We start from the raw sequence: 16,415 nt of genomic DNA, 5'->3' as shown, positions 1-16,415 counted from the left end.
AGATCTGAGATACATATCTTCATTTGTTTGGTTATCCTGTTAGTTTTTATCCTAAAATACGATTTTTCTTCTCAGCCATTTGAAAATAAGGTATGCAAATGTCAGATATGCTGTAACAAACGTTTTTATTTTTGACACTTCATACTGATAGAAGAAATTGGTTAAAAAAGAAAAGAAAAGAAAAGAAAAGAAAAGAAAAGAAAAGAAAAGAAAAGAAAAGAAAAGAAAAGAAAAGAAAAGAAAAGAAAAGAAAAGGAGAGAAAGAGGGGGAACATAACTATCCTGTACGGCTGAAGCTATTTTTTGAATTACTTCCCAAATATTTAGAAATTTTATATGAAAACAGTGAATAAACTCTGACAATTTGTCTGGTGTTTACTGGATGTTTTATCCTTTCTCACCATCTTTAGTCTTTTCCAAACTGATAAACCTTCAGACTACAGACTCTCACAGATTATCATTTTAGAACACGTCATATACTAAAATGGGTACAGATTCTCAAATCTTGTATCCATGTCAAGTAAGAAATTGCCTGAAAAATGCAGCCTGGGATAGTGTAAAAAGCAGCTTTGAGAAAAATTATCAATAATTCAGTAGCATAATGGTATGACATGTTCATTACAGCACTTTTATGGCAGAAAACAGTCATCTCCCCAAATTTCTACAATTTATGCAGCTAATGTATCTCATTGATATGCTGATGGGTCGAGAACTCTTGAGTCCATGAATCTGGACATTTATACAGATAAGTAACATACAACTTCCACTGATGTTACAAATATACAAGTTGTAGAAATGACTTTAATTATCATTTGACCCCTGCACATCTTTGAAACCCCTCACACCATGTGTGAAACAAAACTAATGCAGGAAAACTCCCACAGCATTAAATCTGAATTTTACTTCAAGCTATTATAATGTTACATGAAACTCAATTTATTTTCAGTTAATGTAATGATGTGTGAAACAATGGACAAGAAAATATTACTTTATTAGAAACTTTTATTGTGATAGCCTCATGACAAATGTCATAGTGTGTGGTCACCTGTCTCTTCCTACCCAGCATGTTTCTTGCCCAGTTAAACTGCAAAAGAGACTAGTAACACTGCTGTAGATGGAATGCAAACAGCACACCAGCAATGTAGGAAGGGCTTTTCATTTAATTTTGATTACAGTTTCTGAAGAGCCAAAAGCTTTGCTTTCAGAAATATTTTTGAGTGCAACTTGAATAAAAAAAAAAAAATATACCCCAAATTAGAAAAACACCCACACACTATGAAAATTAAAACTATCTACATTAGTAACATTAATTCCATCTTCTTTATGTTTACTTTTTTATCTCCTTGTTTTTGTTCCTCAAACACTTTAAAAATAGAACTCCCTATGCTCAGCGTCTCAATATTTTATAATGGTAAGTACTTGTTTACAACTATTTTCCAGAAGTAGAGAGTAAGAGTCATATTATATGTAGGCATACAAAAAAAAAATTGAAAGTGAATGACTTACAGGTCATTTAGAAAAATAATTGAAAAGCACACTTTCTATGTGAAGAGCTCTTACCACTGACCCCATCTTGCCACAAAATACTGGTATGATCAATTAAAAACTCTATTGAAATTGCTATGAAAAGATACTTTTTGAAAGTAGTACTTTTGTATCCACCATTATCACATAAATGTAACCACAAAAAATTTATTATACCTATTAATGTAACAGAAGGAAACAAAACTAGGAGCAAATTATCTGTTCATAAAGCTGGAGTTGACAAAGGAATTTACATTCCAGATAAAAGATAAAAACAAAGGAAAAATTTTAAAAAACTAAAATTGCTAGAAAGTCTCAGGAAACAAAAACAAATATAATTACTATTTCCAAATGTGGACCCTAGTTCACACTATCATGAAATAGAACTAAATAGTCTTATGAAGGAAATACTAAGTTTAAACCTCAGATTTATCTGTGTAAAGGCGATTTAACAGGAGCGAAAGTCCAAACAATGACAAACAGAATTAGCCCTCATGAGGCTCATCAAAGTATAGGGATTAAACAACTGAGTTACACAGGCCCAATGACATGCATCAAGAAGGAATAGGTTTCATGGCAACATTTTCCTAGAGCTTTAGTAATGATTTGTGTTTATCTTTTAATTCAAGGAAAGAGTGAAACATGACCCAACGCAAAGCCATTCATGCAAATGTCTCCTCACGTTTTGCAGCCACTGGAGGACGCACTCAGTCATAAACTGATGACTCAAAGTCAAGCGTTTCAAATGTAAGCAAATTCTTGGTACTTACTTGGCTGCGGTGTACTGAACCCACTTCAACAAAGCCTTCTTAGCATTTCCTTGGATCTTGGTGGCCACCTTCCGTTTACTGGGGGGGCTGGCGGTCTCCGAGCTGACGGTGCTGTCCACGGAGGACGTGCTGCTGGACAAGGGCTGCAGCTGGGGCAAGTTGCTGGTCAGCTCCTCAATCTGTGCGTCAATAGTCAGCACAAAGGTAACAATCATCTTTGTTCTTCTTTCAGATGTTCCACTTTTCCAACTAAAACCGGTTTATCTTCACAGCCTTAACACCACTGACAAGATGTCAGCTCTTAAGGGGCAGGATTGAGTCTTAACTCTGCTTTGTACTCTCTGCTGCATCTAAAACTGTACCTTATGCGTAGTAATAAACACTCGTTAAATACATGCACGGATTAATAAATAGAGCCTAATGGTTATCCAAACTCATAGAAAGTACACCACCAAAAGTGAAGCCTAATGTAAACTATGGACTTTGAGTGAGGATGAAGTGTCACTGTAGGTTCATTAATCGGAACAAATAAACCGCTCTGACGGGTTATGTGGGAGGCTATGCATGTGTGGGTGCTGGGGGTACATGGGAAATCTCTGTATCTTCCAGTCAATTTTGCTGGGAATTTACAACTGCTCTAAAAAATGCAGTCTTTTAAAACAAACAAGCAAACAACAACAACAAAAAACCCCTAATCTCCAGAACCACTATTCCGAATGGAACAGCAACTTACTTTCTCCCCTTAGTATCTAGCAGGAGCATGGAACTGCTCCCCTCCAGAGAACAAAGAAAAATTTTCTCAACTTCTGATACCAACATTTCATCTTCACTGTGTCCTGCCCATTTTTCAGACTGGGTACTTTTGCCAGAGTTGTTTGGGGAGTTCTATCTATAACACCTTTACAGGAAAGAAGAGGAAATTCTGCTACCAACGGATGTGTGAAGGTCACATTTCTTCTGCCAGCTCAAGGATCAACCCCACAGGTGTGACAAGTGACAGCATCATTAAAATGTCCACCCACTCCCTCCCTCCATTATGTTATATCAACTGAAAAGGGAGCTGTACCACAATACCTGGAAATATAGAATAATGGTCCACATCAGTCCGAGAACAATTGAGGGTCGGCCATCAGCTATATCAGTGGAGTTAATGTTGACTAATTTAATCTGTTTTAAAAAAACAAAAACCTGTGGTAGTAATATACTGGAAAATTATAACCCACTTAATTATGGAATAATGAGCACTTTATTAGACATCAACAAACTTGGTCACACTTGTACAGTGGTAGGATAAGCCATAAAAACGAACAAGCACATGGTTTCAGTGGAAATTTTAGGAGTGTTCATTAGGTGCACACAATAAAAATAACTATAAAATGAATTTCAAAAACATGTTTAAAGTTGAAAAAAAACATGACATCATGCAAAGAATTACCAACAAAATGCCATACAGAAAAAAAAAAAAAAAGTTATTCCTTGCATTCAGAAAGTCACTGCAACTTAAGAGAAACCGTGAATAGTTTAAGAAGATGCACTTACTTTGAAGTTTGTTACCAAATAGAATGAAACTTATGCTCTCTTCTACCTATAAAAGTCAGGAGTTAAAATTTCTAAATTTATACTAACCGGTGATCCTCTGTACATGGACTGACATGAAAAACAAAGGGAGAAGATGATATACACACATAAATAATCTTTCAACATCAGCGTTATTTGTTCAAAGTGAAAGAAAATGTTGGTAGTAAATGTAGAGCATGATTTGGGGAATACATTTCAAAGACAAAGGAAAGCCAAGAAATAGTCAAGAAAAAGAGACTGTTAGGCTTCAGGTGCCGACTTTGGGCACTGATAACTACGAAGTATTCAGGACAGATGTTAATCTATCTACAGTTGTTCTCAATTATTCATTTCAATGCCTTCCCAACTATTAAAAAAGGTATTTCCAAAGTCCAAATAAGATGGATTTTATCTCAGTCAATCTCTATAGAATTAACAACTGCTCATCATTGTCATGATCCCTTAATACAAAAAAAGTAATAAAGTACTCCTTAAACTTCTAGCTCAATCATTCTCAGCCACGATTTCATGAGGTGTGTTATTAATAATAATAAAGTTCAGAAGTTTGTCAATGGTTTACTTTAAGAAAAATTTATCAGATGCAAAATCACCCCACAAATACTTTACGCTTGAGGTAAATTCATTTAAATTTACTAGTTATTTATCAATAAGGGCAGTGTAAAAGCTAGCACAAAAATTACTGGAAATAACTTGAGATCATCTATGGGATTTTGTCTCACTGGTAATGTTCATTCATTATGTTCAAAGACAGAAAAAATTGAGAACTGCCATAGATTATAAGTGTATGTGTCTACTTGTTTTAAACTTAGCATAGTGTAAGACATATAATACATGTCTGCGAAAAATAAAGAACATCATATTTCTTTAACCTTTTATGACAGAATCTATTGCAATCTTTTTTTTTTTTTCTTTTTTTTTTTGAAAGCTTATAAGAGTTTATTTGAGCCAAACTGACGACAATTGCTGGGAAGCAAAATCTCAATGGATTGAGAAAATGCTCCTACAATCTTTATAATCATTTTGATTACTCTGTTTTAAAACTTCTCCAGAATTTTCTCCATATCCATTTTAGAATCCATAGACCATAAATTTATAATATATCCTAATAACCGTAAGATTACAGTTGGCCCTCTGTATCCTCAGGTTGCAACTGCAGATCAAAAAAACTCTAAAAAAAAGTTGCGTTGTTGCCGACATGTACTACGTAGCTAGGCCTAGGATGGTTGTTTGCACTGAACATGTACAAACTTTTTTTCTTGTCATTATTCCCTAAACAATACAGTGTAACAACTATATACTTAGTATTTACATTGTATTAGGTATTTTAAGTAGCCTAGAGATGATTTTAAAGTATGTTGGAGGAGGTGAAGAGTTTATATGCAAATACAGCGCCATTTTACATGAGGGACTCGAGCAGCCTTGGATTTTGGTATCTGCAGGGTCTTGGAACCAATCCCCCATAGATACGGAGGGAGACTTGCATTTCACGGAGGACACATTATTTCCCTTTCCTTGTATATCATTCTTTTAAAAAATGTCGTTGAATATAAGTTGAATTTCCTACCCCAGCCCAGCTCTAATTGTACCATGAAGTTAACATATTCAACTTATTATAGAACCTAACGATCTTTTGCTCAACTTGTGAAGAAAAATGTTTTCCATAATTATTTTCTCTCCTAAAAACTGTATGTTCTACAGTGGATTTGTGGAGCACAGGTTTTTTTGTTTGTTTGTTTTTGTGTGTTTTGTTTGTTTGTTTGTTTGTTTCAATGTTCTTTCCCTTACAAAATCCTATCAAACCTATAATAAGTTGTTAATAGGCTAGAGGGACAATAGAGAGTTATCCAAAGAGACTGAAACATTTCCAGAAGCCAAAAAGAGGATGGAATCACATTGATGGATAAAATCAGAGCAGAAGGGTATTGGACCACTGGTTCTCAAAGTGAGCTCCTCGGAGCAATAGCAAACATATCACCCGGGACCTTGTTAAGAATGCAGAAGGCGAGACCTCACCCCAGACCTGCTGACCCAGGAATTAAGGGCGTGCAGCCCAAGAATCTATTTTAACAAGACCTCTAGGTGAGTCTGATGCATAGAGTGTTTCAGAATCCTGGATTAGACAATTGTACTTGGTTCATGTTACCTGGAAAATTTTGATTTTGCAAGCCAGAGGCCTGCATGGACTGAATTGCGTGTCCCCAAAATTTACATGTTGAAGTCCTGACCCACAATGTGACTTTATTTGGAGGTCGGGCCTCGAGGTTAAATGAGGTTGTAAGGGTGGGGCCCTGATCCAATAGGACTGGTGTCCTTATATGAAGAGAAAGAGACACAGGAGCTGTCTCTCTCCACACGCACACAGGAAAGGTCCTATGAAGACCTAGAGAGAAAGTGGCTGTCTGTAAGCCACGAAGACAGGAAGAAACCAACCCTGCTGGCACCTTGATCTTGGATTTCCAGCCTCTAGAACCATGAGAAAATAAATTCCTGTTGTTTAAGCCACCTACTCTGTGGTATTCTATTATGGTAACCACAGCAGACTAATACAAGGCCCACAGATGTTTCAAAAAAATATTCAAATTATTTGGGAATACATTTTTTTTAAATGCAATTAAAAAATCCAGATTACCAGTTTTTCTTGATAAATTGGAAAATCTAATGACTAGAGGCATCACCACTCTATACTAGTTGCTTTCTCTGATGCCATGTCAAGTGAACCATTCTAAACAGCAATACCGGTAGCCGACTCCCTGAATTATCTAATAAATGACTCAAATATATTAAATAAATAGATTTTAATAATAATCCAGGTTACTGGCTTTCTTGTTCAGTAGGAAAACCTGGGATTGTTGTGCTGGCATTTCATTGGGGGTAACTCTAGTTGGAACAAGATGAGTATTTGCTTCCTTCTTTAAGACAGGCCTGCACTGCTCAATCCTCCTCATACAATGGTAAGTCGCTCACTCACTTCATCTTTTAGATCACCTTTCTGGAACTCATAGGAATCTAAATTTATGTCCTTTGTGTCTGCATTATGGCAAGTTTTAGGAAAGATGGACGGGGAGGCCTCTTGTATTACTGTTTGGAAGGATCCCCCTGATTCCACTTTGGAGAGAAAAACTTGTGGATGTGGTGATGGATCTATTCATCAGAGTCACACATACATAAATCTTATTAGATACTAATCTATGCTTTTTTCAATAGCCCTGTAAACAAGTGAAAAATAAACATAATGCTAGCGTTTTCTCTAGTAAAACTTGAGTGAGGAGTGCCTTCGTTATTCCTTAAATCAAGCAAGAATCCAAGGACTAAATACATTTTAATTATCTAAAGAAGAAATCAAACTGGAGGACAAAGTAAGTACAAAGATCAAAGACAGGTTCTTGATCCTATGTTTGAGAATAAGTTCTTAAATTGTAAAGAAGAAAAATAAACAGTAAGAGGGAGGGCAACAAAAGGCCTTCAAAAACACATATCTTCCTGTAGTCAATTATTTTGTGAGTTTACAGAGAAAGAAATGCAAGAAAGAGTAGTCCAAACTACATATTTCAGGTAGATTTTTTTTTTTTTTAATTAAAAGAGATTAGGGATTTGTGGATACAGACGGAAGGGAAATGCTTTGGATTTTGTTCTGAGATTCAAATGCATTACCTTCTGCCCTTAGTCAATATAATATTTAAAATCTACCTTATAAAAAAATATTACTTAGGATTGTTCTGTGAAAATGGACCTTATGCAAACAAGTCTTCTGTGAAAACAGATCCTCTTTACAAACAATACCTTTCAGAGATTAGGTTATTCATTTTTTTCTCCAATCTATTAACTAATAAGGGGAATTTTATTTTTATATTCTAGAGAACTGACTGAACTTTATACAGATTCACTCTACTACCAAGTGAATTTATCAAGTTGTAAATTATTTAAAAGCTAGACTCTTTAAGTTTTCTTTAATTCTGTATTTTCCAGAGTTTCTGTCTTATAGAGAGTATTTAATTATGCAATTGTGAAGTACATGAATTAGTTTAGTGCATATAAACAAAGAAATAAATAACTGATCATTTTATTTTCCAGAAATATCTGGATATCCATTTATAAAGCTGGTTTTGGTACTGCAAAACACATACTTTCTGAATTCTGACAAATTAGAAAAGGTTAAATCTAAAGGGATTGGTATAACCATCTTGGAGGGAAATATGGCAAAACCTAACCTAACAAAACTTCATTCACACCTACTTTTTTGACCCAGCAATCACACCTCTAGGAATTTATCCAGAAAATTCCCTTCCAACAATATGAAAGTAGGTATGCAGTTATTAATTCCATCATTGTTTCTATTTGAATAATATTAGAAACAACCTAAATGCTCATTCACAAGAGAATGGTTAAATAAACTGACATATCCAGACAACAGAATGCTAGGCAGCTGTGAAGATGAGTGAGGAAGAGCTCCAGGAACTGATTTGGATGATTTCCAGGATATGTTAAGTGAAAAACGCAAAGTGCAAGAGTGTATCTATAGTTGTTAACCCTTCATGTAAGAAAGAGGTGGTATATGAAAATACATCTGCACATCTGTGCAAAAGAAATGAGAAACTAAGAGACTGGTTACCTAGAAACATGAAAGGGAGTGACAGAGAAGGAAATGATAATGGAGCAGCAAGGATGAAGGCGGAGTGGCACTTCTCCAACTTTTACTCTTAGAATCACAGGAATGCCTCATTTCCCCCAAAAAAGTATTCAGTTAGAAGGTGTGTGTGTGGGGGGGTGGGGTGGGGGGTTACCCAAATGGAATATAATTCTGTTACCTAACTCTATTTCAAATGAATAACATAATCACACTAAAAGGGATGGGAAGAACAGAAGTAACGTAAATACATTTGGAAAACAGTCTTTTGGCTGGATATTATAATGCTAAGGACCAAAAGAATTGCACACAAATACTGTTCTCCAGTTAGCAAATCTGTTTCTCATAGGGGTATGGGTTATCAATTCCAAAACTATTTTATGTGCTGCACACTAGAGCTGAAAAGCAATTGAGTATAGTGTAGATTAAAGACAGATTTTCACTGTAAGACAGAAAGAAACAAACAAGCATGGAGAGCTAGAATAGCCTTGTGGTGTTAGACTGAAATCAGAAGCATCAGCTTGAACTAATGGCTTATACACACATGTATAGGAGAAGCTATGGGGGGGGGGTGGCGGGAAGAGGGAGAGAGAGAGGCCCCCAGGTTTGTAAACATATTTTCTAGATCTGTCTGTTGAGAGGGCTTAGGAGCAATGAAACCTCAGTAGTAATGGACACACATAGCACCCAAATATTTGTTTCTAAATGCCATTTGCTAATAAAACGAACAAAGCCTCCTTAGAGAAGTGGTTGATTCCAGGACTGGGGCAGAGAAAATACAAGATAAGCAGGGGCCAGCCTGAAGAAACTTTTAATGGCCAAAACTGGAACCATTTGAACAACAATGTAAAAATAATAATAATAATAATAATTTACACTTATAGAATAAAATAAATATCCATGAGTCTATGCCGAAATAAATAATTGAAAAAACAAATAAATGGGGGGAGAGAAAGGACATCTTTTCTTACAGAACAATTCCCATTAATGCATGTAGGTGGAATGAGGGAAATACAAAATCGCCATTAGGCAAACAGCACAGAAACAATTACTGAAGGGAATCAATGCTAACATCAGTGAACAAAGTTTGAGAAGAAACCGAATATTAGCAGGATCTCAGTTATGTCCCCTAAGTTATTTCTCAATTATAAAGCAAAAATAATAATTTTACCATAAAAAACACAGTGGATGAGCTTACCAAGTGACCAAAATGAACATCACCAGCAGTAAGACGTGTCAGGATCCTACATGCAAAATGGGATGCACTGAAAAGAATACACCATTTCCTTGGATTCTTGCCACATAAGCATAACCTCAACATAATCATGAGAAAGCATCATACAAACCCAAACTGAGAGGCATTCTCCAAAATAACTGGCCAGCAGTTACCGAAAGTGCCAAAGTTATGACAGACAAGGAAAGAAGGAAGACAGCGAAAGAGCTACAACGAGCAAATGCAAGTTGTGTTACTCATTGGATCCTGGAACAGAAAGAAGACACTGAAGGGAAATGGATGAGAGGAGACTAATGTCTGTTCTTTGGTTACTAGTATCATATCAATTTTAATTTCCCTAGTTGGAGAATTGTACATACATACATGCACTGTGTGTAAGTTCTGAACATTAGAGGAAGCTGGGTGAACTACGGACTTGAAATCTCTGTCCCCCTTTTTTGCCACTTTTCTGTAAATGTATAATTATTTCGCAATAGCATTGCAAGTGCATGCCGTATAAATTACAGGCGGAGTTTTGACTCCACAGTCAATACTGATAATGTCAGTGTGCCCACAACCCCTTCTGATAGTGTTTCAGTGCGGTTGCCCTTACCTTTCTTCCTTCAAGGAACTTCAGTGCCGTGCCAATGTTGGCCACAGCGTGGATTCGCTTCAGACGCCGTCCTTGTTCACACGGCTACAGAGGGACCATAGGAATAGACCCAAACACACACGTCAGGACGGTAGTTACACAATCTATTAGTGTGTTAAAATAGACTTGAAGGATATTCAGGAACAACCAGCATTACTCAATTTCTACAAATGTTAGCAGATACATAAAGGAGCATCATCCACACAGCACCTTGAAAACGTACTAATTTACTCAATAAAAGGCATCCATTCTCAGCTTATCTGTTGATGCTTTTGCCTTTCAGGTTTCTGCATGTCTTAGAGCACAAATTCAACAAATTCCTGTGTTGTCTATTGAGACTCTCACTCCTGTAAGTGAGGAAGTATTTATATGAAAAATACTCCTGCTGCATGTGTGAGGGCAGGGTTGGCATGGGAAATCTCTGTACTTTTCTCTTAATTTTGTTGTAAATTTAAAACTGCTCTAAAAAAATGCAGTCTTAAAAACAGTATGCTTGGTCACTCACCATTTGTTTTTTCAGTAATACTAACATGAAAGGTTATTGATGATATTAGTAACATTTCTCAGTTCATATGACCAAAAATAAATGGAGCATATGAGCCAAGGTTAAAAAGTAGGACTGCGAGATTCAAAATGTTATTCACGTAATAGTATGTTCTGGTTACCTGTGTTTGCATTACTAAAATTTGTGATGTGCTTTCTATGTGCCATGTGGAATGTTAATTGTAAAACTTAAAATAATTTCAATGAAGTAGATGGCATTAGCCTCCTTTACATCTACAGGAACCAAATGGATACTTGAGGTGAAATAGTTTCTCCACAGTCACATAACTAGTAAAAGGCTCTCTTCTCCGTGACACCAGGACTAGTTAATCTCCCATTAAAACTCATAATCAAGTATATTTTACTTTCCAGTTAATTGCGTACCAGGTAATAATCTGTATGATATGATTTGAAACATATATTTAAACAGAAAATGGATTTCTAAATTTTTTGATTTTTATCATTACTTGGGAACATGTTATACATGACATAGTACCATCGTTGGTCCATGTATGGCTCACTAATTTATTGAGTTAAGTACCTATCTTAATGTAAAAAACACCTATGAACCTGCCAACTAAAACAAAGCCAGGACCCGGAAATTAAATATGAAAGCCGTACCCCTCAATACCACCACCATTCATCCATCCATCTGTCTTCCTATATCCATGGCAACCATCATACTAAATCAAATCCAATGCTTTCCTCTTTATATAAATTCATTTTATGAATATGCGTTCTTAAAATAATATTTATTTTAGTTTTTAACTTTATATAAAGGACATCACCGTATTAATCTTTGGAGGCTTAAGTTTCCACATATTTTATTCCTAAGATCCATCCACATTGTTGTCTGTCAATGTATTTCATTCCTTTTGACAGCTATATTATGTGCCATTGGTCTACTCTCCTTTTGATGTGAATCTGGGTCACTTTCAGATTATGTCTATTGTGACCTATGCTGCTAGATCATTATTCAACATCCCACCTTTAGGACAAGCATAAAGTGTTTCTCCTGGATGCATATCTAAGAATAGAATTGCTGCATCAGAGTCAATGTGACTTTTGAACTTCAAAGTAATGCCAAACTCTCCCAAAGTGTTTGCACTACTTTTCACTCTTGTCAGCAATACAAATATAATCCTATGGATGCATATCCTGTCCAACATTTGATTTTGACAGATATTAATTTTTTTTCTATTGAATGTCTGTAACATGGTCTTTCATTGTGGTCTTCATTGGTGCTTCATTTGATCAACAACCACATAAACAGCTCTTCCTCCTTTCTTTAGTAACGCTTCCTTTTGCCTTTTTGCATCTCTTGCCCAAGTTTCCCTTTAAAGGGGCTGTTTGTCCTCATTATTTTGAAGATGTACTTTATATATTCTTGATATAATCTTTTCTTAACCCTTTCACAACACATATTGTGAATATCTTTGACCAATTTTTAATTTCTTTAGTCAGACTCTTGGAAGGTTTTGATTTAAAAACATTTCTAAGGTTAATATTAGTCAAATGTAGCAATATTTTACAGTCAATATTTTGTGCCTTACGATTTTTCCCTATCCTGATGTCTTAGAGCTATTTATCTATATTTTCCTCTAAGAGTTTAAAGTGTTTTTGCCATTAGGTCTTACTCCATTTTTTTTTTTTTTTTTTTTTTTTTTTTTTTTTTTTGTATAGGCCATGAGATAAGGATCCAAGGTCATCTTTTTTTCTGTTAGGATAAACTATTTTTCTGTTCCACTTATTGAATACTTTCTTTTTGTCTTTTGCCCCCGTCAGAACTGACATCCCCTAAAGTTCCATTTCACGGGTTCGTCTGTTTCTAGACTTGACTGGATTGGTACCCACTGCTGTACCAATACCACACTGTCTTAAGTGACATAGTCTCATTGTAAGACCTGATATCTAGTAGGGAAAATACTTTCTCTCTGCCTTTCTTCTTTGGATTTATCCTGGCTAAGTAAGCAAGTTATAAACACCTATTGTATCATCCCGTCTCATAACTGCATCCATTTTACACAACTTAACCTGCCTTAACGAATACAATGATCCTTTCTACTAGGCTACTAGCTCTTTGAGGATACTGATCATAACTCACGCGTCTTTGCTTTCCTTAGAGGGGATAAGGTAGTGCCTTATCCATAACAGAACTCCACAAATGTTAGATGGATAGGTAGTCACTTATATGATGCCAAACCCAGTTGCAGACTTGACTTCTACTCTAAATATATGATTACTAATAAAGCTACCTGGTGAATGTGAAGGGGTCTTTGATGATCTGATTTCCTAAGAGGGCCCACTGTGCACTTTTAAGTGGATTGTTAGGATCCTCTTGAATGAAAAGTGTTAGAGTTTTAAAAATACTGTACAGAAGTTTAACAAAATGGATGAGAAATAAGTTGCTCTGCATTTCTTAAATTCTATTCATATTACTTCTATTACTTCTAATTTTTCAATAGTAATTCTCTTTACATTCTTACCAAATGTTAAGTGTAAAAATAAATTTAGTGTTCCTATGTTTATGTGTCATTAAAAACATACAAGCACTCGTTGATTTGAAGAGTAAATGTTCTGTAAATAATAATCAAGGGATGTAGAGAAATTCAAGAATAATCATTTAAAAATTCCCTAGGACCTTAAATAAAATCATAGACAAGAGGGTATCACTGTATTCATCTTTTGAGACTTAAGTTTCCTGTACAGAATACTGGACCAAGTATTAAAGAGACCAAGGATATTGAGGTTCCGCCCTTACCCTGAGTTGCTGGTGCCCAAGGGAATACTAAGCCATTTGGAAACATTTCCTAGAAGGTCATGGTCAGAGCCAGAGTCCTGGGCTATACGAACTGTGATGTAAGTATAATAGTCCTAATCGAGTTCTATCTCTAAGATAATTATAAATTTCCTGAACAGTATTAATGGTCCTGTGGAAAATGCTCTTGCCCACATTTTCCCTTTGAAAGCTCTAAAAGCCTAGGATACTCATTCCTCTAAATGACACTTTTCATTTTCACGTGGTCCTGAACCATAATGTATACATGTTCAAAATTTAAATAAAGAGTCCCAAGGCTTATTTATAATTTCAGAGTAATTCATTTATGTAATTCAGAATCTCGAAGGGCTCAATATGAATAAATAATAACAGTGAAATCGGAAACTGTACTTCTATGTCTGTTTCCCTACCTGTTAAATGAGAATGCTGAGATTATTCCTGAAATTGGTCCTAGCTTTAAGATCTTATAATTCGAACTACATGTACGTCTGAATGAGTAGGGCATTTATACAGAAGTGGGATTCTTATATCAAAATATAAACTTTTGCTAGAATCATTTAGATTATCACTTAAATGCCCATGGAGGTGTCTGTATACTGTTGGCCAAGTACAATGGCAGAATTATATTGACACAGAATAATACACTTCTTAAATACACCCATTTGAATTGTAATGGAGGCTCCTTCCGCCTTCTAGGAAATAGCTTAATTCAGGAGGACAAATGAAGATGACTGGTTATATCTGGCAATCAATGGAGTATTTACTTCAGTTCAATTATTCCTATATCCTACTGCTAATCCAGTTTATTTAGTTCATGTACATGTCTGTATATTCCACATTGGCTGTTCACATGTATCTTGTTTGATTTCACCAAAGCAGAGCTTGAGACAAGGACTTGAGTGTGTGTAGTTTACTGGGGAGATGATCCCAGGTAGCAGAAATGAGAATGCGTGGAAAGCGAAACAGGGGAGGGGAAAAGCCAATAAAGGGTGCACTATTCATGCTCTCCACTGTGGGCAACTGGGGCTCCATCCCCCTGAGAATCCCACAAGGCTCTCTATGAGATGTATAAAATACATCTCAGAATTGACCCACCTACAAATGACAGACTAGAACACTGTTGATGGACTCTCATTTCTACTGGTTGGGTGTCCATTGGGACTATTAACTCGCCTACATTTGAGGGCTGCCTTGTGAAATGTGTGGCTTTGATAAGCCCTGAGGGGAGAATTCCACAGATATGCTCCCAGTGCTAGAGTTGAATGTAGAGGTGATGTCCACCACTGCCATGGCTGAAATCAGACCTGAGCTGAAATGACATCTGGGGCACAGAAAGCCTCTGTTACAATATTAATCAGATTAGATAAACGACTTACACAAAATGATTATCAGTTTGTATTTTTCAACAAACAACCCTTTTACGAGAGTTATTTTTAGGGCTCCCTACACAAAATTAACTGAAATTTAGGTTCAGGCAAAAACACTTAAAAAATAAGTTATTCAAGTAATAATGATTGTATAGCTCTTGTCAAGATGAAATAAAGAAGAAAATAAGTATTCCCAATTTTGGACCCTGTGTCTAGTGTGTTAGACAACATTCTGAAGACTACTTCCTGAGCTCCATTTATTATTGAAGTTCAATACCTTTTTCTTAATTTTTAAAAATTTTATTATATTTACTGGGGTGACATTGGTAAATAAAATTATGTAGGTTTCAAGTGTACAATTCTATAATACATCACCTATGTATTGCATGTGTGTTCACCATCCAAAGTCAATTTTCTTTCCATCACTGTATATTTAACTTCCTTTACCGTTACTGCCACCTGCAATGCCTTACTCTCTGGTAACCACAGATTCTGCTAAACATCATTTATAAATAGTTTATGTTTGCACACTACTTACTTCTCTACCACTTTGAAATTTAAAAAATGATAGTAATCCATAAAAAATAAATATTTTATCATTTGGATGATGTAGAAAAACATTTTTTATAGTCACTGTCAATGTTTTTTACTCTGCTGGTTCCGCTGCACATAAAAACAAACAATTCTGAAAATGCTGTTCCTGTTACAAATGACTGATGATGGAGGATGTCCCCAAGCGTACAAAAAAAGTGCCATGTTCATCTCAAGCTTAATTTTCAACAAACAACTATATAAATACACAGGTATGAACCAACAATCCTTTCCAAATGGAAAGCAAACACTTAAAGCGAGGTAGATGTTAGTTTTAGCTAAGTTTCCTGGACACCCTACACGTGCATTATTTACCATGATGATTACCAACGAAGTTCTTAGCTTACTTCTAAGGTTGCTACTACTACACACAGTGTTTTCAATCTACTGAAGGTGTGCGGGAATAAGACAGGAAATGTATTCCTTGCTCCCAGAAGTGACCCACAATCTAGTGTTTCCTGTGTTTTACTGACGACAAAAGGGAAGAACTTTCGCCTGTATGGGCAGAGTCCTTTATGTTCCTAACTCCACAAGTGCTAATTCCAAATGGGAACAATTTGACAAGTCTGGTCCCAGAAAAATTCTTACCAGTTTCTGCCCAGATAGGACCTCTAAGAGAGCAAGCAGCTTCACACCATCTTTCATGTCTTCAAAAAGATCTTCTACCACCATTGGGGGTTTCCGCTATAAAATAAAATAAAAATAAATTAATTAATAAGTGCAAAAACTGCTTCTCTCTGTCGTACCTCTGCTATTCATTGTGAAATTTGTGGG

At 35.8% G+C, this 16,415-nt stretch overlaps 1 protein-coding gene across 18 annotated transcripts in view; it reads right to left on the bottom strand.

The window, feature by feature from the left end:
• The window catches only part of SYNE1 (spectrin repeat containing nuclear envelope protein 1), a 414,622-nt gene that overhangs the window by 307,385 nt on the left and 90,822 nt on the right, over window positions 1-16,415 (bottom strand). For 12 of the 18 annotated variants that reach the window (XM_088795381.1, XM_088795372.1, XM_088795373.1 and 9 more), the window contains 5 exons: window positions 16,230-16,325; window positions 10,323-10,406; window positions 3,921-3,941; window positions 3,369-3,461; window positions 2,295-2,473 (listed from right to left, as the gene is read on the bottom strand). In XM_088795381.1, the coding sequence (XP_088651507.1) occupies window positions 2,295-2,473; window positions 3,369-3,461; window positions 3,921-3,941; window positions 10,323-10,406; window positions 16,230-16,325 (473 nt within the window). The remainder of the gene's footprint in view (window positions 1-2,294; window positions 2,474-3,368; window positions 3,462-3,920; window positions 3,942-10,322; window positions 10,407-16,229; window positions 16,326-16,415) is intronic. The other 6 variants (XM_088795370.1, XM_088795376.1, XM_088795375.1 and 3 more) reach the window with 1 other exon arrangement.

Source organism: Rhinolophus sinicus, chromosome 2 (assembly GCF_057876585.1).
Source record: "Rhinolophus sinicus isolate RSI-liver-muscle chromosome 2, RSI-T2T, whole genome shotgun sequence".
Taxonomy (NCBI): domain Eukaryota; kingdom Metazoa; phylum Chordata; class Mammalia; order Chiroptera; family Rhinolophidae; genus Rhinolophus; species Rhinolophus sinicus.
The sequence above is the reverse complement of the archived record's forward strand: the minus strand, read 5'-3'. Positions and strand labels throughout refer to the sequence as shown.